This window comes from Dermacentor albipictus, chromosome 1 (genome assembly GCF_038994185.2).
Source record: "Dermacentor albipictus isolate Rhodes 1998 colony chromosome 1, USDA_Dalb.pri_finalv2, whole genome shotgun sequence".
Lineage (NCBI taxonomy): Eukaryota > Metazoa > Arthropoda > Arachnida > Ixodida > Ixodidae > Dermacentor > Dermacentor albipictus.
The window spans coordinates 145,886,640-145,912,716 of record NC_091821.1 but is presented as its reverse complement, the minus strand read 5'-3'; the positions used below and the strand labels follow the sequence as shown (position 1 = coordinate 145,912,716).

Below are 26,077 nucleotides of genomic sequence, written 5' to 3'. Positions count from 1 at the left end.
TATGCGCCTACAAAATTTGTCCGAACCGTTTCAGGGGCCCTTTAAAAATCATTCTGTGCCTTCGTGCTGCTGGAAAAAGTTCACCGTCCTCGCGCGGCGCACGCTGTGTGGCGAGTGAAAGCATGCGACGGTGAGCCGACGTGGCGGCTGTCTCCCGTGTGCAAAGAAGGAAAGGGAAAGGAAGAAAGCACGCCGTCTCCTGTCGCGCGCATGGCACCGGGAAGGGGAGGAAGGGGGGTGTTGTAATTCGGCAGCGCGCTGTCGCGCGGGCTTTATCTTGAACGCGATCTGCTTTGGGTGGGCCGATGGCTCGTAGCCTTGCGTGCTCTGTGTTCTCGCCGCTCAGTTTGCGTTGAAGCGATAGACAGCGCGAAGGTCACTTCGCTCGCTGCTGCTGCCGCGATTCCTCACGCCAGTGTTTTGACAGCGAGTGTCCGCGGTCATCGAGTGTTATGTGTTCATGTTTGCTTGTGGGAGCTGACACCATGCTTGTTAATTTAGATAGTTATCGAATGTTTACAAGGGGGCGTTCTACTCCGGCTGCTGCTGCGTATGGTGCGGCTGCGTGAACCCTGTCTTGAAGTTGACTAAAGTTGGACGTTGGGCTTGTTGGTATATCATGATGGAGGCAAAAGGCGTAGCGCATCAGAAAATGGGCAAAAGAACAACACAGGCGACACACACGTTTGGCGCTATATGGACAAAAGAACACAGACGACACACGTTTGGCGCCAACTTAGCGCCAAAAGTGTGTGTAGTCTGTGTTCTTCTTTTGTCCTGTTTCTGATGCGCTACACCTTTTGCCCTGTCTTGAGTACGATCTGAGATGCCGACAGTCTAAGCGCACCGAGGGCCGATAGCTTCGTATGTGCACCCATACGCTTGCGCGTCACCCGCGTTCACGAAGTGAAACAACGCTGTCTCTTTTTTTTTTCCTCCTCTTGTTTTCGCCTCTGTCCACGGGCCATGTGCGCCGCAGGCTTCCAGTAGGGTGCCTTGATGCACGCGCTCCCGGGCCTGGCGCATCGAGGCACCCTATCTTCCGGGATCGGTAGCAGTGGCGTTCAATCCTAATGTTCATCACCGAAGAGCATGTCTGAGGCGGTTCGTCTTCAGCGGATTTTTTTGCGTTGAGTTTATGGAAAACCAAACAAATATTCTCATTTGTTCGTTATATGCAAGAATTCCGCTTAACCGAGTTCGTCTTAACGAGAGTTCACTGTATTAACAGTTGCACTAGAAGAAACTTGGTGTGACATCGAAGAATTGTTCCCTGAAGTCAAGGCCTTATATAAGTATTTGCAAGACCTCATGATAGGAGACAGTTCAATGTCAAAGCCTGAGTCCCCTCGCACCACCAAGGAACTGGCGTCTCTCGTTTTTTCTCCTTTTCTTCTTTTTTTTTCTTGCTGTGAGTTCGTGTATAAGCGCTTCTGCGCATGACTGCTATCGACTTTGATTTCCAGTGAGTCCCGCTTGGCCTCATTTCGTTTACTGAGTTAATTACATATTTATGACCTCTGCATGCAAGTGGCGATGATTCCATCCCTAATAAATGTTGTAAACTTTTAGAAGTCAGTCAGTCAAGAACTTTATTGAAGTCCTGAGGAGTTTCAATCCGTTGGAGATCCCACGCGGGGAACTCCTCCGGCAGAAACCGTAGGCGACACCCAAGTCGGGACGGGAACGTGGTGACGCTCCGCCAGTTCTTGGGCCCTCTGGACGGCCTTGAGTTGGAGTCAATGTAGCGTGACACTCGGTTTTGAATCACGTGCTCGGCTACTTTACCCACGCATGACGTAAGAGAGATGGGTCGTAAGTTGTCGAGGTTAAGTGGTTTGCCGGGTTTTGGTATGAGGACCACCGTGGCAGTGCGCCATTGCGTTGGTACCTCTCCTGTTTCCCACACGTGGTTGATGTCTTTCGTCAGTAATGTAACGGCTTGGTCGTCTAGGTTACGCAACAGTCGGTTGGTTACACCGTCGGGTCCTGAAGCAGACCTGCTGTTTAGATTGTGTAGCGCCTCTCGGACTTCTGCTTCCGTGAAGGCAGCGTCTAGTTCGGGAGTGGTTTCGCACTTTATGATCGGGTAATCATTGGGGTGAGCGATGCCTAGCGGAAGATACCGTTTGGCAATTTCTTCCAAGAAGGACTCTTCCGTTCCCCCTTTCCCTTTATGTGAGTGTAGAAGTCGGTCTAGCGCGTGACTTTGATTATCCTTCGTTTGGCTGTCGTCTAACATGCGTTTCAGGAGGTTCCACTTACCTCCTGTCCGCATGCGGCCGTCTACTGCCGAACAGAGTTCGTGCCATTGGAGTCTTGTGAGCTCCGTACAGTATTCGTCTATGTCTCGGTTGAGGATCGCGATGCGTTTGCGCAGGCGTCTGTTGAGACGCTGCTTTCTCCATCGCGCAAGTATCGAAGCCTTGGCCTCGAGTAAGTGTGCGAGGTGAGGGTCAACCCTTGGGACTTCCAGTTCCGTCTCTATGGTTTTCGTGGCTCTGGTAACGTCGCCCTTTATCGCAGAGAGGAGTTCCGCGAAGGAGTCATACGTATTCGTATCTTCCTTCCGTAACTTACGGAAGGTATCCCAGTCTGTGAGGGTGAAAGATCGGGGTGGGGCCGTCGTGTTCGGTATTTCTGTGCGTATGACGAAGTGATCGCTGCCCAAATTCTCTTGCGTGTTCGTCCATGTGTAGTTTGCAACATTTCGGAGTAACGTGAGGTCTGGCGTAGTATCGCGCTGCGTCGACGTACCCAATCTGGTGGGGAACCTGTGGTCCGTCACCAGGGTGAGGGACAGGTCGTCTATTGCGCGCGAGAGGTTGTTGCCGCTAGGCTTGATTATGGGGTAACCCCACGACGTGTGGGGGGCGTTGAAATCACCTGCTATAATGAGCGGTGAGTTTCGTGCCAATGACGTGGCTTTAGTGAGGATCGCGTGGAAGGATTGGTTGTAGTGCGCGGGGGAACTATAGACGTTTAATACAAAAACACTTTGTTTTAAGAATCGGTTAGGGACGAGCTCGATTAGGATCGCCTCGATGCGACTGTTTTTTGGTGGGACGTCGTGAACGATGTGCGCGAGCTTTCTACTAACGAGCGTGGCGATGCCTCTCCTGGCGTCCCCTTCTCTTTTTGAGACGGTGCAGTACCCTGAGAGCGTGAGGGTTTCGCATAGGGTTTCCTGTAATAGTATTACGTGCGGTCTTTGGGGTTGAATTTTGAGGTACTGTTGCGGCGAGGATTTGCGTTTCGCGTAGCTAGCGCAATTCCACTGCCAAATTTCTAAAGTATCCCGTGTCGTGTTAGCCATGATGGTTTTGTGAGGAATTTATTGGCGCCGCAGGCTGCGTAGTCGTGTCCATTTGTTGTGGCTGGCTAGCTTTGTTTTTAATTTTTATGGCGACTTTGTTTTCGACAACCTCTACACGATTTGCTAGGGTACGAATACTTTGTAGGTTCTCTTGCGTGAGGCGCAGAATTTCATCTAGGGTGTCTTGCGGTACATTACACTCTTCTTCCGTCTCTGGGAGCGGAGGTGGTTTGCGTTTCGCTGTGCTTACTTTTACATTTGTGTCCTGGGGTGGTGCTTGTTTGGGAGATTTAAGGTTTTGAATCTCCTGTTTCGCGTCATTAAGCTGCGCTGTAAGCACTTGTATGGTCGCTCGGAGACCCGCTAGTTCCTGTCGTAGGGCTGTGACTATCTCGCTCTCATGCTCGGGCAATGAAGACCGCGTTACCTGTTTCATAGATGAGGCGTCCTGTTGCTGCTGCTGGTGGTGTTTCCCTCGCACTCGGTCGGCCCACGTCAGTTCGGTGTGGCCGGATGTAGGGCGCCCCCTGGAGCGGGAGCGGCTGTTGCGTCGTCCCCTGGAGCGGGAGCGGCTGCTGCGGAGGGCGCTGCGGCGCTCGGGTATGGTGGCATAGCTCGGGTGTCGGCGTGACTGAGCGACTCCTTGTGGTCGCTACGAGAATTCCCGAGGTGGCGCTCGAATCGCGGTGACTGGCGCCGCTCGGTCCTCGGGAGCGGTTGCGGCCGCGTTGGTTGCGTCTGCGGCGGCCTCTCTGTCGCACGATGTAAGGGACTTGAAACTTGCGTTTGCAGTCCTTGTCGGCGGTGGGGTGTGGTCCACCACACAGAGTGCAGTGAGGAGTACACTGGTGATCTTCTGGTGGTGTTTTGAGGCCACACTTACGGCACCACGTGGTGCTGGGGTTAGGACAGACATCCGCGCGGTGACCGATGTTGCTACAGTTGTAGCGAATTTCCGTGTGCCTGCGAAAGAGCGTGCATCGAACAATGCTTGCTCCGCAGTAGATGTAACTTGGTACTTGCATTCCTTGAAAAAGGATTGTCACGGCTGTGGTGGTCTTGATTCTCTTCACCTCCAAGGCGTTGGGGTTGCGCTTCGTGACGATCAGTTCTTGGAGTTGGGAGTCGTTGAGCTCGAGGTCAATGCCTCGGACTACGCCTTTGCAGGTATCATCGGGTGGGGCCGGGTATACCGCGACCCGATACGTAGAGTCTTTCATGCGAATCTGTTGCACCGTGGCGTATGCTCTTGCGTTACGTTCGCGGGGGGTGCAGATGATGAAGATATTCTGAGTAACGTTGGGGCATATGGAGTCTTCCGTGAAGTCTTGAGGAGCCAGGGCTGCCGCCATTGCCAGGGCTTGCTCAACCTGCACTGGTGTGGATTTGGCCACGTTGAGACCGTCTCGGGGCCTTACGATGATACGGAACGTGTCCCTCGGTAGCTGAGGGAGTCTCGAGGTGGCGACGAGGCGCTGGTATGCGCTGTTCGGTCCGGCGGTGCGATCGCCGTCCCTTCGTCTGCCACGTGTACATGACGAACTTGCTCCTTGGGGTTGACTGGCCTTGCCCTTGCGTGGTTTGCGGTTATATGCCGCGATCCAGCCCGGGTCATTCGCGTCTTCCGGCGATATCGTCTCACCGGGGACGATTTCCATGTCGGTAGTGAGTGACTTGCGTTGGTCGCCCTAGGCCTACCTGCCTTTGCACGCCGAGGTTGAAAATTCCAACGCAGAAAATGTTGAGAAAGGGTCCACCCACCGAAATAAATCCGGTATCCACGGAATCCGTGTAACTTGCTGCCTTCGTTGGTGCGCAATTCACTTCGATTTGGGCTGAATAACCTCGTGAAATCATTGATGATATCGGGAGCCGATGTTTGCTTGTCCGCACTAGTCGGCACCCCCAAACTTTTAGAAGAGTTTTTTTTTTTTCGCGAGTAGTTAGCATTGCGTACTGGAAAGCAATACTGAGACATATCATTTACGCGCATTTCAGACGGCTTTTTAAAGGACTCTGCCGAAGCAGTCACTGAAGTCTGCAGGTTTTTTTCAAGGTAAAGAAAGCATGCAAAGCAATTTGAATTGAGGCAAACACACAGCAACATATACATTCTCTAGGTGTAGGCTATCATACCATTAGCAATAATTATTATTTGGCTACCACCTTCTCTTTAAAAAAATGTAATAAACATTGTGCTGTCTATGTATTTGAATACATTGTGTCTGTGCATGGTGTTCACAGTGGAAATTTAAAAGAAATGTTGAAGTGAAATAACGCGGATGAGGTAGCCGCCGCTAGTGCTTCTGATGCGCTCGTCCTCCTTTTGTCAGAATTTGAAGAAATAAAGCGAAAATATGAATTCAAAGCCCTGCACGCCCGTACCAACATTGATGCAGTAAGCTTTTAGCCACAATAAAATTTTAAGTGAAAAGGTAGATGAAGCAACTCGAAAGAAAACTCTAATGATGGGGGTAACAGAACTCTGGGAATTACACTTTAGGGGGGGGGGGGGGGCATGGTAGGCTTCAGTATAGCTGGGCACTATCTGCAGTGTACAGCGGGACGCATGGCCTTGGGTCTATGGCTTCGTGACCTATGGTTTGTTGAAGGGCTGCTTCAATGTGATTTGCCAGGTACTGCTGGTTTTGAAGCTGAAAAGCCTGGTCAGCTGCACGGCATTGGAAGGGAGGATGAGGACGGTGAGGTGAGGAAAGGACGGGGAGGAGGAGGGTACTCCCCTAGGATGAGTTTTTGTACTGCGGTGTCCGCCGCAGGGTGAATGCATAGTGCCGTATCTTTAGTGACGTGATTATCAGGAGGTGAAGACGTGCCGACGTGGGAAAAGTGTCTACGCTGTACGAATATTCATGCCTTGTCACGTGAGTTGGTGGAGTACGGGTACGGAAAGATGGGCGTCCATCTTTATAACAGCCCTGAAGGGTGGATACACAGGTCTGTTGCATGGTGTGGGTATGTCCCGGGATGCCGGATGCCCGGAGTAATGTGTCGCGAGCGAGCAGATCCGCCCTTTGATTGTTCATCATCCCTTCTTGGTCTGGTATTGAAACAACGTCTGTGGGATAGTGTACGTTTGAGTGTATTTGCGATGAGATGTAGGCTTGGAGATCGTCGTGAAGTCTGCTGGTCGAGCATGCATCCATTGCATCGGTAAATATGACAGGAGTCCACAACACGAAGTTCTGTAGGGAAATGACGACGACGTTGTGCACATCGCAAATAAGTTGTTCTTGAGAAGATGGCGTTGCCGCGGTGAGACCCCTCTGCTGTCGCAGTAAATGAGGTCAGAGTCGCAGGAATCGCTGAAGTCGGATAATTTTTGTTTCTCTTCTTTAACCTCGCACATTCGCGCGTATCCACATCACGTGGCTGGACGCTTTGCCGAGAAGAGAGAATCAACTTTTGTTGAGCCCTTAGTAAACGTTCGTGCGCGCTGGCACCAGACGGTGTGGAACCTTCTTCTCAGGTCCCTATGCGCTTTACCGAGTTGTTGTGCTTGTCTGTTCCCTTCAGGTATCCTGGGGGAAAAAGTGAAGAAAAAAATCTCAGTGCCCTTCCACTCTGTGAAGAAGGATAACCAGTGAAGCTGTGTATGTGAGCCCCTTAATGGCGAACTGCATCTCCGCCGCGGGTCGGCCCGGCATTGCACTATCTTCGGTTTCGGCCCACGTATGGGGAGTACTTAACGTTTGCTTCACCTCCACCGTGTGTCGGGCCGGCTTCGCACTATCTTCGGGATCGGCCCACGTATGGGGAGTGCTTAACGCCTGGTTCACCTCCGCCGCAAGTCGGCCGGTATTGCACTATCTCCGGGATCCGCACACGTATGGGGAGTTTTTTGCTTACCACAACGACACGAAGATTTCCTTGGACGGTTGAGGTATGCATCGTCACCGTTAAAAAAAAAATGCGGGGCGTGGCGGCCACGGACTTCTTCGAGCTCCATGCGTAGGAGGTCAACGAAGTGCACCTCAGAGTGTACTTGACGAAACGCATCATACCGCAAATTTCTGTTCGACTCGTCTGGCGTCTCGGACCATGCAGCGTCCGTCAGCGCTTCAAACCAGAGGCGGGCTGTCGCGCGCTCGGCGGGGTCGTTGCTTGGCGCGTGTCTCGTGGTGCGGATCCTGCGCTGAATCAAGTCCCCGGGTCAGAGGGAAACGCGATCCGGCGGCGGCCGCCACTTGCTGTCGCCCATTGATGCCGGCCGAGGCGGAGCTTGCGGCGTCCGGAAAGGGTTCGTCGGTTCTCGCTTCTTCCCGGCGGAGGCGCAATGCTGCCGGCCGGATATGCGTCGCGAGAGCGCGGTTTTCCTCGCGAGAAAACCAAGAGCCACGCTCGTCCAAAATTAGAAGCCCAAGAGCGAACGCGCAAAACAAAAGCGTCCAAAAAGTGTTGGCTCGGAGGGGGGACGCTCTCGCGTGAGCAACAGGGAATCAAAAAGTGGGTGCGCGCGCCTCCTCTCTGGTGCCGCGAGCGACGCTTTCCGATGCAAGCGCCCTCGAACACGGGGTTCCCGAAATACACTCGGCCTGAGACTTGCGCGACTCGAGCAGCAGTGGAGCCTTTGATCCGAATCTCGGCGCGCTACCGACTCGCCGCTACACCGGGTGCCTCTGGAGCCATCCGGCGTGCCGGGTAGTGTGCGACCGACGACTTGAGCGTCCACTGTGCGGGACACGGCCCTGCGACTGGTCGCCGACAGCGCCAAGCCGCGCCTTTCGCGCGACCTGACAGGGCCTGATGAGCGGCGGCGCCACCCGCGCCTCCTCCTGCTGCTGCTGCTGCCGGCGCTGCTGCACGATCGTCCCCCGACGCGCGACCAGCGCTCAATGAAATGTCCAGAAGGACCGGCTCCTACGTGAGTACGACAGGGTTCCCGCCGCGAGTGGGCCACAGCGGCCCGCCGTGCACCAGAGGGTCAGGAACGAGGAAAGAACCACCTGGATGCCTCGGCGTTCCAGGGTTCTCTCCTTATTCTCCTGTAGTGGATTTGATGCTAAAGGGACGTACCTGACTCGATTGCCTTCTGCATGCATCCCGATCGGCTTCTCGCGTGATGACTCGCCAGGCTGCCCGAATTGCGGATGGGCTACTTGGCCAGGGCAACATGCCAGGTAGAAAAAGCATGGTATGTAAGAAATAAACTAGAGATAAGCCATGAATGCGCGCTTTGATAGTACCGCGGAAGTAACCATACATGGTTCCCCTCTTCCTGCCTCCCCTCTCCTGTTTTATTCTGCGTGGTGTTCGCTTACAAACAACCCTACACATGTTCCTTTTAGTGGTCCACCAACCACCACAGCGCGTTCACGTGCAACCAGGACATGCGAAATGGCGCATATATAGCGCACAAGAGGCCGTTGACACAGCTTGTGATCCTGCCGAATCTTGCACCGAAGACAAACTTTGTTGAGTTGCCTGTCAATACCTCAATATTGCTCAATTTATGTGCACGTGTGTGTGCGTGTGTAATAAGTGGATAACCTACCCTGATTCAAAACGTATGTGGACAGGTAAGCGACACCTGTCAACAATAGCTAGGCGCTTGACATCATTGCACAAAACGACTGTGATTAGAGTGGCTGCATCGGATGCGACTAGGCCGACCTCGCGACAACTCTAATAGAGAACACGAATCGCGTCAATACGCAATACGCACTCTTCGTTGTTAAATTAAGCGCGTCGAGGGTGGCACAAAGCGCTAGCACTGTTGCCGCAGCAGTGACTGATCACTTGGCAAAGGGCTTGTTCCTGCGAGTTTATTTCGGTCCAGTCGGTGGACGCAATTCGTAGCACCGAGGCGGCAAGGCACCGCGGTTGCCCTTTTGTTTCTTGCACTGTGTGCGGCCAAATGAGCTGCCTTGATGCTGTGACGCTTCACGACTGTGTTTGCTATGCGCCGCCGCGTTGGCCGGAGACGACCCCGCATTGACGGCGGGACGCTACTTCCGCACAAAGGCTCATCTCGATGCTTTGCGCATGAACTACTTGAACGACCGAATTACGTGCGAGCTGCTATTTTCGTATTCCTTTCGTGCGGGCGCGTGGTAGAGTTATTCAAGCTGAGGCAACAATACTGCGCGTCAGCAAGTTGTTCCTTTTAGAGGGGCGGGGACATCGCACGACGGGCTTGCGGTGAAACTAGCTTTGAAAGATATCCTTGATTTTCAGCGCGAAGTGACACACACACACACACTAGAAAAAGACAAGACGAGCGGTAACTTTCAGCTAAATCTTTATCTGATAGTCTTTGGGCCTTGTCATGTTCGTATTCTGCGGTATTTGCAATCACACACACACACACACACACACACACACACACACACACACACACACACACACACACACACACACACACACACACACACACACACACACACACACACACACACACACACATATATATATATATATATATATATATATATATATATATATATATATATATATATATATATATATATAGTTAATAGGTTCAATAAAGATTTAGTTGAGAGTGAGTGCTCATCCTGTCTTCTTCTGGTCTGTCTGTGCGTGTGTGTGTGTGTGTGTGTGTGTGTGTGTGTGTGTGTGTGTGTGTGTGTGCGTGTGTGTGTGTGTCACTTCGCGCTACAAACCAAGAATATGTTACCGCACCAACTCGCCCAACTTTCTGTCCATTAGCTTTGAAAGATACGTTCGATAACGTGACAACCGCTCATGTCGTGCGCTTGGTATTTACTTGCAGCTCTTATTTGAGCGTGCAACGACATAGAACGCCTTGCTTTTGGCACGAGAACTGCTCTCCGTTAAATCACTTACGGTGCCCACTGGTGCCTTGGTGCACGAATCTGGGCGAGTAATGTATGGTGGTACAAACAAACGCGTTGAGGTCACCGCAAAGTGTGGATACATGCTGTGTGTACGCCGGAGCTAGGGTCATGTTGAGTATATACCTCGAACTCTGATTTTACTTGACATGGATAAAGGCTCTTAAGATGGACGAACACACTGATGTAAAATCAAGGCGATCGCTTTCAGTGGGCTTTTTCTTTCGTCATGTCAACGTTAAAAAAAAAAAAAACGCAGGCTCAGCAGCCCCGAGTCAATCGCTCTCTTAAGCAGCTCCACTGTATAGCGCACTCCTTCACATATGACCTATAGCAACCTTAGACGTACACAACCGAACGAATAAGCAACACTATATATTGGTCTTCACTTTAACGCTACTATGTACCGTTGTCACTTTGTGCCCTGCGGTAATTTCATCCTAAGCTTTTTTTTTTAATCGAGCGCGATGTTACAATAGTGATGTTAGAAGCAGCCGTGATGTCACAATGAACCTTGATGTTACGAGGATATCCCGATAACTAGGTCATAACTCCTTAGCTCAGTAAAGCATTGATTCTGCTGTTTGCTTAAGTAAGGTTATTTTGGTCAGCGTATTAGATTCGGTCAGATAGCGCAATTTCGACACATCAGCTGGATTACTTGAAGAGGTAGACGTAGTTACATCTACGGCCAATCGCACTGCGAAGTTACATAACTAATGTGAATACTAACAATATTTGAATTTTAAAAAATATTCGTATTCCCGCACTTTCGAACGCACACACGCAGTGCCAGGAGTTCGTTGTTTTTCATTTAGCTAGTAATCGTTTTCACCAAAATATCACTGTTATATCGTGAATGTTGTCACCCCTTGAGGGTGAGGGGCGTCCTTGAGGGTTAGGTGCGTCCATCATAATCAAATTGTTCGCACGTCGTGCACGCACATGCATGTCAAAGCTAAATTTAGTACATAGGCCAGTAGCAGTAATCATCATGACGTGAAACGTTTAAGCAATCCTTATAGCTTGACTCGGATGTCTACTGTAGCTCGAGGTAATCACTTTTTTTTTGTTAATTGTTGCGAATTTCTGCAAACACTTGTTGGTCGCCATTGCCGTTGGTAAATTGCCGCAATTATAGCGTTCGGTAGAACTGAGTTTGTTTCCGTTCTGATTGCCATAGAGAGGGTCGGGCTGTTGGTACGGCAGCATGTTTAGGAATATAGTAAAAAAGGCGGCACTCGAAGACAGTCGTCCGAATTAGATAACGTTGTGAGAACATTTACTTCCTGTCGATTATGCATACTTGCTCGAATCAGGGGCCTTAGTTTTCTTAATAGCAGTTGGGCTCCAATAGAGAGGTACTATATAGGCTCCTGTAGGAACACCAGGCTCAGGCTACGGATAGCGCCGCGTAGTAGAAATCTGCCTCTGTTGCCGTTGGTTACTGATAGCATGTGTTGATACATCGTCATATACTTAGACCCTTGTATCGCCACCAATGACTTTTCTTTCTTCCTTACACAGCTTTCGTTCTTTTGGGGAGGGGGGGGGGAGGGAGAGGAGGGTGGATTGTGCAAATGTATATTGCCTCGACTTATAGTCACCCAGCCAATTGTTCGTAATCATTTCATTTTAAGAGTATGAGAACGAGAAGTACTACATAAGGGAAAGGAGGGGCGGTTAAGGGAGCAAAAGTTGGGTGGAAAGCAGGCAAATGAAGTAATGCATATTAGTGTAGGCTCGAGCGAGTCGTGCACAATTTCGTCGGCGTTGCGCTTGCCGCAGTGCCGGACGCTACAAAAACGCTTGATTGTACGAAGTCAGATAGATAATTAGATAATTAGTTAGATAAATAATTCAGATCAATTGATTACCTTTTAACTGGTGCATCTTCAACTAGTTTATGCAGTTTTGACTTGTGACCTGTTTTTACTGTACTCCGAACTCACCATTATATTTTCGAAAATACTCGCCGCTCCCGCTGAACTTTGGTGCACTGCAGAGACGCCAAAAATTAAACTGAGCAGAGAAAAGCAAAACTTCCGCAGGAGTATAGAAGAAATTTTGAGGACCTTTAAAATGGCTACCCACGAACTGATGGAATCGATGTTATGCAAGTCATTTTGCATTTAGCTGGCTAACAAGCTTCGTTTGGTGTTCCAAGAAGTGTTACCGGATGACGTAACGATTTATATGCGTGACGCTTGCATGTGTGTGACGAGAACGGCAAGACGACGACCCGATGACAACCGCATGACGGCAACCACGATGCCATACGACCGCGATGGCACGATGAACCACGCCTGAGCATATTCAGCGCGGCGCCCCGTCTAAGATATACATAACCCAGATTCTTAAAAACTTGCTGGGAGAGGTGGATTTCGCATTAAAAAGGCAAAAAAATAGAAGCTAGAAAGGCCGAGGCTTGTCGTGACTGTCTCACCTCTTGGTGAATCTGTCAGCCCAGTAGCGCTGCCGATATCCGCCGCCGGAAGCGTCCTCAGGCTGACGACGATCAACGTTCGCGAGATTCCAGCAGTGCATTCGAGGTGATCTGGCGCCGGGAAGGTATGACCTCGGGAAATTATAAGGCAATCGCTGGGGGCTATGAGAAGGGTGTCTAAGCGCTGCTACCATACATAATGTGACGGAGGCGAGATGTAGGCGAAGGATATATTTACAGAATATTTACAAAGAAATTTACTCAGAAAGCTTCACAACACGGCCCGTTTTCATTTTCCATTCTCCATTTACCCTCTGTTGCGTCGAGTGGCCGATTTCAATAATAAAGGCGGTGTGGCGGCGTTCGGGTCATTAACGCAGGGCGAAAAGAACGGAAAATGGAATTGATCGTTACAAAAGTCTCGATCGCTTTCTAAGCATTCGGCGAGCCAAAATTAGCCGAGTCACAGCGCTCCGTGTGCAGTACAGTGCTAGGTACGGGCTGTGGCGCCATGGCAGCCAGAGGGTTCCGTCATTTGACGTCGCCTACGGTGCATACGATTTGTTTTGGCTGAACAAAATCACGCAGAGACGTTTGGGTGCGTTGATTGATCTATACTGCTTCTAATATGTACTATACGGATCTGAGTGATGATGCGTTCCATTTAGATAAACAATACAGTCACTCACGAAACTGACGATTTATTAATTTGTGATTAGCCGGGTTAAATATTCTGTAAGGAAGCTACGGAAGTCCTCGCGAAACATCAAACTGATAATTTGAGTCAAATAAATCCATTAGAAATAGGAAGAGCTGATAGACTTAATTTAGTGCCTTCGTTTCCGCGTATCTGTTCGGTTGTAATATTCGTCCTGCGTCATGGTGTTCAGATACCCGTCGTGGTTGCTCAGTGGCTATGGTGTTGGGCTGCTGAGCACGAGGTCGCGGTATCGAATCCCGGCCACGGCGGCCGCATTTCGATGGGGGCGAAATGCGAAAACACCCGTGTACTTAGATTTAGGTGCTCGTTAAAGAACCTCAGGTGGTCCAAATTTCCGGAGTCCCCCACTACGGCGTGCCTCATAATCAGATCTCGGTTTCGGCACGTAAAATTCCATAATTTAATTGTGTTCAGCGGCTCGTCTTACCTCCGAGCACTGCCCGTTCAAGCTGACAACTAGGAACGTGATATTTTGTTTGAATAGTGATCTTGGAGATACTTGCGGCACCGATGTAATCTACCACAAGGCTTTCGCACTTCCGTGCGTGAGCAAGCGAGCATTCTGCAAGTGAACGAAGGAATTCGAGTCCATGATTGAGGTACATGTCGCCTGGAAGCCGGTGTTTAAGAAAAAGGTAACGACTATATAGTTGTTGCCTTTTTTATGTATAGTGTTACTTTATATGCAGTGTTACCTTTTTTTAACTATAGGTTGGACAATTTCGACTTCGATGACCTTCGGAGAGTCGCGCATGACTTCTTAAGCGGCCACATTACAAAAAAAAAAATTTTCAGTTTCACCAGACGCTATGGGAAGGTGAATCTCGCTTACCAGCAAAAGTATCGACTGATCGTGACGCGCTACGTAAGTGAGAACGGAATGCTCGATAGCGCGCGCGCTGTGTTCCACGCGAAGAAGAATGCGGGGCGGCTATCGTGATGATATATGGGCAGGCAACACTGTACGAAAAGTGGTTTGGGGAAAAACAGCTGCCGCGTTTGTTTCAGAGAAGTGTTATTGTCACGGACATTGCACTTCACCACTCCGCGAAACTTTAATGTGTGCTGAGATTGCCTTCCCCTAAAAAGATAAAGATGATAAAACGTTAACGACTGTCTGCTATTCCAAAGAAATACTATTTCCAGCTTACTTCTAAACTTCATGTCTACCTTGTCTGCTCTCACGAGCACACGGCACGGCAGCGTATCAGCACGCCGCAGAAGGTTACCATGTGGCTGTATGTTCAGTTCCCTGATTGGCTGACAAGGTTCTTACCTTTGCGTGCTCTGCACGGACTAGGTGAGATGGACCATAATAAACGGATCTGGAATACACTAAGTGGGGTATACAAGATTTAGATTAGGGTAGATCGCCCGAACGTACGAGCTCACGTTAAATAAACATTGTTGGTTAATTATTGCACTGTTGACACCTAGGTCATTGTGGTTGCAGTGACGCCTATGAAACTGATTACGCATCTAGCATTTCGTATTTACAGGACTTTTTTTCACACCTCAGCTGAAACGACCTGTTTTGTAGCGCTTGTAGTACCTTGTACTGACCTACGTTCTCGTGTGACAAAAAATAAGCAGAGTGAACTGCAGTAAACACCTACGTAATACCAAGCATGCTTGATTCGGTAAGAGAATGGTTACTGCTCTTACGACGTCTGTATCCTACGGGCACGTGCCAAGTGGCATTGGGCATGTGCGTCCCTAGAAATCCGCAGGTGCCTAGGGTTGGGCGAGTGGGCAAAGTCCGTCTCTAGAGCGTTCTAGAAACAACCAGAGCAGAACGGAACCGCGTTTGAGTGCACCCTCGCCCTATTGCAAGTACGACCCCAAATCCAGAGCAATGATGCCCGACCTTTAACGCAAAGCAGTTTCTCAAGAGGCGCATCGATGTCATGGTTAATTATCCAGCCCTATGCGTTTTCTTTCGCGGCAAAAATCTTTTAAATCATTCAGAATTTTTGTGCGATGACTATCCAAATCATGGTTTTTTTTTTCTTTTTACTGGCTGCTTCGCTTACGGTGTGCTTCGCGAAAGAGGTCAAATACCAGATACACGACATAAACTAGGTTGACTCCGAGAATAATTATTCGCATTAAAATGAGCATCTCTCTCTCTCTCTCTCTACATCCCTAATCTCATGTTTGTGGGGTATAAATTGTACGCATCAAGTTGAGGAATCAAAGTACCTTGTTCGCCTTCGTGGCATGCAATCATGCGGATCTCATGCTCGAGGTTATTTGGCAGTTTCGTTCTCTTAGAGGTATCGTTACCGAGTGCCACTGTAAATTAACTGATATTTGATTGCTCCTAAAATGGCTTTTTATTGCTGACAATTGATGCAATAAGAAATAAAGCAATTGAAAAACAAATGTCCCAGAGTACGTTTCGAAATTCGACGTTCACTGATCTGTCTGTCTGTCTGTCTGTCTGTCTGTCTGTCTGTCTGTCTGTCTGTCTGTCTGACGCACAGTGGGGGGGGGGGGGCGAGAGAGAGAGAGAGAGAGAGAGATAGAGAGAAAGATATCACTCACGAAAGTCTACTTGATCTTTTGTCTTGACAGAACTCTTTAGGCTATTTTAAGGGCGTCTTTGTTTGTTTTGTAGACCCTCGTGCTGGTTGCCAGAAAGTGAATGAAAAGTTATAGTTACTAAAGTCGTCTGCGCTGTGAAAGAGTTTTAAATGTATTTTTAACCTGACGGGTGCGTCTTACCCCAATCGGACCAGGCTGTTTAGGGACTATTTGGGCGCAGACTATACGGCTTCGCCTTTCTCTTTTTAGCGTTTGTATGTACGTGCGCACGCTCACGGGTCAGTTTATTTCCCCTCCAGATTGCCCGCCGGGACCCTGTTTCTTTTGCGTAAGCAAGGTTCTTAATCGTCTCTTGATTTCTTTTCACATTTTAATGGGAGGTCCGAGACCTCTTAACCATAGAAAAACTACTCGCAAGCATAAATAATTTATTGTAATAGCTTTTCTACAGCCACTTTTAGTTTTAATTTATACTGATGTAGGGATGGTCAGGATTCAGAAGGTGGCCACTATGTGCAGAACATTTTGTCGTTTTGGCACCTGCTTGCCTGGTCGTCTTCTATGCTGCTAAATCGGCCTTCACGATGAGTAGCAACATAGGGCGCGAACGAGTGAGCCGCTGCGAGTTTCGGAACGTCGCAATGCCCTTTTCATTAGTGACCACCTTCTGCCTCATGACGCCACGACACAGTAACCTCTTGGGAAACTGATGAACGGCGCAATGCTGAGAAACAAGCTAAGAAAAGCTAACGCTTAAAAAAAAAAGAAAAGCGGCGCAACATAGCCGAGTGTGAGCAATGCCGTATTGTTTGTTGTCTTTTTGAGATATCTCATAGACTATTTAAATTATGCAAAATTGCAAATATTCATTTTAATGCGCAAGTTGTATTTGGAAAATTTGTGGAGCATGCTCGGTAACTGCGCTTGCGTACCGGTCTTGCAGCGCTCTCTCTTTAGTTTTTTAAAAGACAAAACCAGCCTATGTCCCCCAGAAAAAAGAAAGATAGAAATAAAGGAAGTCGTAGCTTTGTCCGAAAGTCGAAGCATTGATAGCGATAGCAAACTATTAGACAGCTAACACAAAGAAGGTTCGAAGTTTTAAAATCTGCCGTGTAAAGTGCAGTAAACATTCGCTTAATAATTCAGTTAACAAGCATGGTGTCAAGCGCGTATACAGGCAAGCGTGAACAGTTCTCACTCGATGACCATGAAACGAACACTCGCTGTCCCAACGTTGACGTGATAAGAGCGGCGGCAGCGGCAAGCAAACGCCTTCGTGCTGCGCCTCTCGCTTCACTGCGTCTAAGAAAGTTGAGATTGCGCAACACCCCGCGTGCGCGAAGCCACCAGCCATCTTGGCCCTGCCTCTTTCGTTTGCACCCACCGCAGATACACTACACAATACGGTGCGGGGGCCGAGTATGCGCTCAGCTGCGCAGATAGCTATAAGGCGCCGCAGCGGGATAGTATATCTTACCGCACTTTGACTTTATATAGAACATCACGGCGGTAGCGACAGCACTCTTAAAATTAAATGTTTGCACCCTTTGAGGCTTATCTTGTCCCACAACGATAACACTCAGAAGCCGGGTGTCTTACCCACTGGGCTAAACCAGCGCCTCCTTGGCAGCAGACCTGTGCACTCTGCTTCATGACATCAGGCTACTTGGACCGAAATTGCCATTACCAAGCCCGGCGCGACGAAAGCGGTGACGTCAAAATCACCGCGGCCTTCTCGGGACCGTCCACATTAGATTCTATAGGTACCGGTCTTATGCTCTCTAGAGGCGTTGGCCCTTCGTCTCAACACACTCGCTTGCCCGCGAGGAGTTCATAACTCCAATGACCGCTCAGCGTCGTTAAATTGGGAATTAATGTTTTCGCGTTCACAACTAATAAGTGCTTAGGTGTCCTCTGATTTTTTTAATTGTGAACGAGGGCGAAAATCTGCCTGAGGTGTCTATGTAATTGATAAAAAAAAAACCCTACGAGGGTGTTCCGACGGGCTGTTTGAGCCGGGCTATGGGCAACCAGCGCTAAAGCTTCGCGTGCCGACAGCAGCGCCGTAACACACAGCCTAGCGAGCGGTAGACACAGTTTCCAGTAGCACACGCAGTGATTTCGTGTCAGCAAAGTCACAGATTGTCTTGAGTCACACTTTTCACGGCTCCTCAAACGGCAGGGAACCGACGTGCTAGGACGTAGCAGCGCATGCGCTCTACGCAGCGCGCATGGTCATGGACAGAACTTGGCTGGCCGCATCGGGCTAGACAAACATTGATACAGGCGCACGTTTCTTATCGCTAAATATGTCGTGCCATCTTCGTAGCCTCCCTATCGGACGGTTTCAGCATATTTAAGTAACGCATGAAAAATGTCGTAGCGCCTCCTGGCCAGCGCTGGTTCCCCATGGCTTATCATGTAGGACTGGGGCGTATTTTATTTTTACGGCACCGTGCGGACGTGCCTGTGCGTTACGCAGGGCGTTGGGGCCGATCGCTTTCTTTTTGCGATGGACATGCCGACTTCGTTCTTAAGAAACAGGATTGAGAGCTGCAATCAAGGCGCGCAAGCGTGTAGTGTTTCTTTTTTCTTTTTATTTTATATTTCGTGAGCTTTTTTTCAGAGCTCAGAAAAAAGAAACACAAAAGCGATAAGTCTATGGAAAGGACTTTATTGTGAGTTTCTGAGCACTGTTGTGCACGGCGGCCCCTACAGATCGGGGAAGATGCTACACCTGCGACACGCAATTGTCATGCTTCCATTCGTGACACCTGTCAGCAGCCCAAATTGGCATGACCACGCCGGGGATCGGAGTCAGCGTGCGCTCCCGACCGGTTTCACCGACTTTCCCTCTTGACGTCCAGGGAGGGGCGTGCGTTTCCAGCCGGTTTCACTGATGCCGGGATCGGTCTCCTGACGACATCTGTCTCCTGACGCCGGATTGGTGTAAACCAGGAACAATGACGACGCAGGCATAAAAAGCGGATCCGGATGGCTGAGAGGACGCTCGGAAACAGTGTGACTCCGACATGCGAAGACGCTACCATAGTGTGTTCCGATAGTTGGATCCGTTTTGTATTCTCAATCATGTAACCTTTTTGAATATATTCCTTTTTCTTCATTTTCTTAAAACGTTGCTTGGAACCCTTTCTGCCGGCACCTGGCACGGCACTACCAATGGAAACTTCGTTGACCGCACGGACCCCCGACTTCGCAACAGTGGTAGTCAGCGCGGTGAGATTGACCTCACGGAACTTAGGACGTCCTGGACAACCGCGACAGCACCCTCTACATTTTTGTCTCAATATGAAACGGATGCGCTGCGACGAATATTTAAGTACTTACATAGTTGAACGTAACTGAGCGAAGTGTAAAGTAAAGAAAAAAGAAAGCTTCAGTGACTACAAACAATACGCTGTCGTTCACACTTGCCTACGATGTACAACTTTTTATATGTTTGGTTCAAGTTCCGCGAAACACCAGTATGTGCAGCTAAACTATGCTGTCGAAGCGTCGCTCAGAGGAACTCCAGTGCCTCGCGAATGGCGCGTCGTCGCGTGGAATTCACCGAGAGGCGTCGCTCTGTGTCGAGTGAACGTGCGGAGCCAAACCGTGTTTACTCTTCTGCCTGTCACCGCAACGAGGGCAGAGAGACAATTTGGCGCCCACCACGAGAGTTACGAGCCGGCACAGGCCGAGCAATTTGATTCAATCTTCGCTCGTCCAGTCTTGGCAAAACTTCAACAAATGAACATCCCGTCCTCGTTTCATGCTGAAAAATGCGGTATTCATGTGGGTTCGTAGGCCTCACCTTAGCCAAGGACGCGATGGCAACAGTAGCAGGAATCACGAAAACTGCACTGGAAGGTATTACATACCACCTCATCCGTCAAGGAACACGAGCGCAACTCAGGAGCGCACGTGTTTGACTGGTGCTTTCGTGCGACGTATACGCGTTGCCTCTCCTGATAGCGTAAAGCCCTCAAACGAGGTTTCAGAAGATACGTCTAAATGGCACAGAGCCAGCTGCGACACTTCATTCAGCTAGCAATGAGATATGCACCCATTATGCATACATTAATTATGCAAATTTCACGTGCAGAATCACCCTACAAACCTTATCTGAACGAACGAAATTAGTAAACATTATCCGTTTGGCTGGCGTGATGGCAGCGCTTGTCCAGTCCCTGTCTCCCGCTGATCTCTGTGCCGTCCGGTCCATGCTTGAGAAGGATTAGATGCAGCTTAGTTTCACTCAAGTAGCCACAGCATACAGGCTAACTTTAAATACAATTACATTTATTGATCTCGCTGCCGAAATGACGTCTGCTGAGAGATCGCTGGCAGACTTGTGCGTATGAATCCGGCAATCACTTCAAGATCTGCGCTAAGAAGCCGCGAGCAATTCTTCGAGAAATCGTGAATGATCGTGAGCAACAGTTGCCTTCGCCCACTGCCTGCATGCCGAAAAGGTGGACATCCTTGTCTTTCTTTCGAAGGGCAGTAAAAAGAAGTTTCAATGTTTCACAAGATACTTACATCGGTAAAAATTGGTTCCGGATATTCGATAAGCGCACATTCAACAGTTGATTTGATATACCTGTATAAGTTTGGTAGCAATATACTACTAACAAACGCTTTCACGTTAAATCTGGAAGTCAAAATTGGCACAATCGGTGCGCCGGCCGAAAACAAAACAAACAAAATTTCCTGTCGCGCGCTCTTGGTTAACCCCTATTACGGCGTCTCCCAAGCCCCTTGTGTTGGTTTTGGATGTCAAGCACCATCAGTTCATCAAAGTTCACACTAACCTCATTAAATGTGAATATTTTGATGACGTTTTGGAGTATTCATATCCAGCTTTTCTGGATGGATGTATGGATGTTATGAGCATCCCTTTGGCACGGGGCGGTGGGTTGCGCCACCAAGCTCTTGCTATTATACTGCCTAATGCCCTACCTAGGTAAGAAAAAAAAAGAAAAAAAAACTCACAATGAATTCCCATAACCAAATTTTGTGACCCGCTATTGTGAACTTTGTCTTTGTTCGTCGCCGTTTTTTGTCGTTTCCCGACTTCCACCAATCGTCCAATCGCCATCTCTATTGTGGACATGTTTACTTTTCCCCGGCTCTCGCTGAACCCAAGGGCTTCAAGGAGGCCAATGCTGCCTAAATCGACCGCTGGGCAGATATCTTCACATTATAAAAAAACGCGCTCCATCGTTTCCCTAGCTTTACCGCAGCAAGCACATGTTTCTTCTTCGTTATTATATCTCGCTTCATAGGTGCGTGTTCTAAGGCATCCTGGGGCGCGATCGGAGATATTTTGTTCGATACGCGTTCTGTTCAGTTGCTGCAACGTCACAAAGTTACCGTATGCAAAATTTGTGACAGCAGGGCGGAGAGAGCAGCCAATCAGGAAGCGGTGAACTCCCCGGAAGTTTACTTCTGTCGTTTGTCGTCTGCAGACAGTATACTACAAAACAAAATGTTTCTCGTCTTCGAAATGAATGCAATCTTTATCTAAAAAAATGTATTTTTTCTTCTCAAGCCCAAAGACGTTTTCAAATTGTAGTACGTGTGATTACTGCAATTTATAACTATTAGTTTCTTTGCGTCGTCCCTAGATGGTGTCACGCACACCGAGAAGAAAAAAGAAAAAAAAAACGATGGGAAGAGTGGCGCACTTTTCAAGAGGCAGCGACAACATTCCAGTGACTCGCTGGCACCGATGATGGGGTCGATTTCTCTGTACAACCAACGAATTATTTGTTTCGAGAAATAAAAACGACGCCGGAATTCACTTTCTGCCATTTCTTCAAACGCGTTTCGCACCGCCACCCGCTCTCCTCCTTCCTCTAGAAACGCCAGCGCAACAACCTAAGTTCCCAATGGAAGCGCCATTTTCTCGAATTTAACTATGGATTGGATTCAAACGTGCCATACCGCAGCCGCCTGTTGGATCCAATCCACTAGACGCGCCATGCGAAGCCGTATGATCGCTCCAAACTTCCCAGCTCCCGTCGGATTCGGCGCCTAGCAGACGAAATGCTCGGTGGGAGGATGATTGACAGGAGCGTGTCGTCATTCTGACTCACCAAAAAAGTGGCCGCGCCACGCGGCTGGCGACGTCAGCGCGGAGAAGGCCAATCGCGCGCGCGCCGGTAACCGAACGAAGGCGCCGAACAACAATCTCCGATCGCACCCCAGGGGTGCTTCGAAAAGTAATGAGCTTCCCTTTGCATGAGTTATCGCTAATTGTTTCTTTCGTGATTTAGTTTTTCCTCTTAAGTAGTTACTCATGGCAGGTTTCATATCCACTGCCGTCACCCATGAGATTACTTAAGCCTCTCTGACTTTCCGCTTGACGTTCTTTGTTGCTGTGTTGCTCGTCCTACAGGGCGCATACTTGCTGGTAAGCTTCCTAGTTCTTTTCCTCCACTGTGAATCAATGTTTTTCCTGTACAGATACCTGAACACTCTCCCAGCTCATTTACTTTCTTCCATATTCCTCAGTCGTTCTTTATAGTCAATTTTACTGTGAGCTTCCCTCACTTCAAAACTTGTCCAGCCCATATCACCTTGCACAGCATCATTTGTAGTCTTCCCGTGAGCGCCCAATGCGAGGCGTCCCACTGACCTTTGGTTGCCATCGAGTCCTGATTGTACACCTGATTTCAAGCAAACAACCGCATTTCCAAAAGTAAGTCCTGGAACAATTGCATCTTTCCACATACCCCGGAGCACCGCGTACCTATTGTATCCCCATAGAGCCCTGTGTTTCATTATGGCTGAATTTCTCTTCCCCTTTACTGTTATTGTTTTTTTCCCTGTGTTTCCATATATCTATTGCCTTCGTTTAACCATATGAAAATATATTTACATTCTTTTACCCGAGGTATTTCCTGGCCTTGTATCTCCACTGCCTGTTCACTGTTTTCATTGCATACCATAGCACCAGCTTTTCTGGACACGCACCAACTAGCGCTCCAAGCGGCCGCGGCGCGAAGCTAGCGTGTTTTGTAACGAGTGGGGTTTTCGCGAATAATCAAAAGTAGAGGTCGATTATTGAAAAAGGCAGGTGACAGACAGGTTATAGAAGACAAGCTACAGAGAGAAATGCAGGGATTATTCTGTCGAAAGCTAGGATTTGTTCCCAGAGCTGTCAAAAATTGAGCACTCGAATCCTATGAAAACGACGAAAATTTGTTTTCGATTTTCGAGGCGAAAAAGGTCTCCGTGATAAAACTACGGCTCCTATCATAATAGCCACTACAGTGTGTGTTGTGCGGAGACTCAGCTTTCGATTGATGTTTATCTCGACTCTCCACACAGGTCGCAACACTTTCCAAAAGCGATTTTTGAAACGCAGCTTAGAAAATTCACGTGGAATCTTGATAAACCCGACCTTATCATTTATGAATCTCTCGGAAGCTGTGGTCGAGTGGTTTAATCGCATGTACCTCTCGTCATGCTGGCAGCGGTCCTATACCGACCTCCGTCATATTTTTTGAAGTCACATACATGTCCTCCGTGACTTGCACGCGCTGGGATGCTTTGCTCCGGCCATCGCATCCGCACGGAGAGAGCGTATACTTTCAGTGGTGGGAGTGGCCGGCTCCTTCTCCGCACCGAGGCGCTCGCACCCGCGGGCTTTTCGTGCTCCTAACCTAACTCGCAGGGATAAGTGCGCCAGTTCATAGGCAAATATTCAAAGTAAAGTGCTGCTGGAAGTGCAAACACGCAATGAATCTACAGCGCCCGTTAGTGTATCATTGCTTTCTGAGTGCCACAGTTTCAAGGCTGGATGGAGCGAGAAATTATGCACGAATCTTGAAATGATAAATCACGCTATTATTTACTCGTTTATTAGTATGTTATAGTTGCCGCCCAGGCAGGCATTATCATAATTATGAACAGTATGACTGAAATGTTATTTACTCTGAACACAAAAGTACGCGTGTCTCTCATACGCGTGCCTCATCACATCCGTGTGTCTGCCTAAGGCATGTTTACTTTATTTATTTTTATAACAGTATACTTATTTATGAATACCTTACAGGCCTTCAGGAATGCACTGGGGAAGAGGAAAAATGCGGTTACATCAGCGTAAAACAAGCGCTATGCAAAAAAACAGCATTAACGTAACAAAAGCTTTATTCGCACAACCTAATAACGTGCTACATCAATACAGTTAATGGAAAAAGTACAATTTAAATAAAGCTAAAAACAGGAAAAACTACACCCGGTAAGATACTAGTAAATATTATATGAAGATCATCGCACTGCAGAGTAGACGTACAACGCGGCGATTGCCATATTGCGAGAAAGAAAGAAACAAAGTAAGACAAGGCAACACCAGTTAAACTCTGCCATTTACAGTAAGCTACAAGTTCAGAGACAATTAATTGTTTGTGCACCCACGCATGATATGTTTAGAAAAATAAGTTATTAAACAGAAGTACTACAATATGAATGGATAAGAATACAGAAACGCTCTGGAAAAAATAAAGGCACTAGAGAACTAAATATGGTCGAGACGTAAAAATGTTCGAGGAAGGAATGAAAAATCGCCTGTGACATACCCTGTGAAAATCTTACGAAACACGTGAAAAGAGGCAATACACACGTGAGATATCGCGCAGTCTGCCTTCTACGGCCGCCTCCGCGTGCGCTGGATGGATGGATGTTAAGAGCGTCCCCTTTGGAACGGAGTGGTGGGTTGCGTCACCAAGCTCTTGCTGTTATACTGCCTAATGTCCTACCTATTTTATAAGAGAAAAAAAAAACCTATGAAATTCCACAACCAAATTCTCTGATCCCCTATTGCGAGCTTTGCTTTTGTACGTCTCCGTTTTTTGTCGTTTCCCTACTTTTCTTCCACCAATCTTGCAATCGCCTCTTACTAATCTCTAGTGCGGACATGTTTACTTTTCCACTGCTCTCGCTGAACCCAAGGGCTTCGAGGAGGCCAGTGGTGCCTAAATCTACCGCTAGGCAGACGTCTTCACATTCTAATAAAACATGATCCACCGTTTCCCTAGCTTTACCGCAGCAAGCACATGCTTCTTCTTCCTTCTTATATCTCGCTTTATAGGTGCATGTTCTAAGGCATCCCGATCTCGCTTCGAAAAGTAATGAGCTTCCCTTTGAGTTATCGTAAATTGTTTGTTTCCTGATTTCGGTTTTCCCTCTTAAGAAATTATTCATGGCAGGTTTCTTTTCCACTGCCGCCACCCATGAGATTATTTCAGCCTCTCTGGCTTTCCGCTTGACGTTCTTTGTTGCTGTGTTGCTCACCCTACAGGCGGCCCTCGGCTAACAGCGCCATCCAGGGGTGGTCGGGCACGCGCGCCGCATTACTTATTTTGTTGGGGAGCCCGCCGAATGTGACGGCCGGAGCAAAACCTGCGAGCGCGTGCAATCTCGGATGCCATGTCACGTAGGACTTACTTTCACACTCCCACCAGAGGCCAGCAACAAAAAACTAACAAGAAACAACCACCAGTTAGCAGACGCCACAGGCGTGGGATTCGTTACTACTGTGACAGCGGTCCATCTCCCTTTGAAAAAATGCACGTTATCGGCAACGAAAGTGACAAAAACGCCGTCGCTCGCTGAAATGACGCAGAATTCAAAACATTGAGAATCAGCTAGCTTAAAACATTGAGAATACGCTTGGGGCTTACGTCATGTACGATAACTACGGTGTGCACGCGCCGTCTCCTTAAAGGGAAGCTGAAGAGTCTGTCGAATTCAATAAGACGCTCATATACGGATGCGGGAACCTTATAAACCATGTCGGTAAAATTTGGGTTTTTTTTTTTCAATTAGGAGCGACGTAATCGTCGGTTGAAATTGCGCTGTAGCTCCGCCCCCCTTTGAGTGAGCGAGCGGAGCGGAGACCGGAAACCGCGGTGTTGTGACGTCAACTCTGCTTCGTTCCTTCGCAGCGTCCGCGACCGTGCCTGACCGCGCTTGTTTCTGCGTGCGTGCCATCGTGTATCTGCTTCGATCGACCCTGCATTCCTTTGTTGGTGCGTCTGCGTGTATGTAGAGTGGTAGTCAACGTGCGTGGTAGTCAACGTGAGTGGTAATCAACGTGAGTGGTAGTCAACGTGAGTGGTAGTCAACAGATGAAGGTCGCTACACGTAGCGCATGAACCGGGAAGCTTTTCGCGCGTTTAAACCGTCTTTGTAGATTGCCGACA

At 48.7% G+C, this 26,077-nt stretch overlaps 1 protein-coding gene across 1 annotated transcript in view; it reads left to right on the top strand.

Moving 5' to 3' along the window:
* The first annotated feature begins 7,854 nt into the window (after positions 1–7,854).
* Fhos (Formin homology 2 domain containing) overlaps positions 7,855–26,077 on the top strand; it is a 289,796-nt gene continuing 271,573 nt past the window's right edge. The window contains exon 1 of the mRNA XM_065443135.2: positions 7,855–8,198. Coding sequence (XP_065299207.1) covers positions 8,175–8,198 — 24 coding nt within the window. The 5' untranslated portion in view covers positions 7,855–8,174. The remainder of the gene's footprint in view (positions 8,199–26,077) is intronic.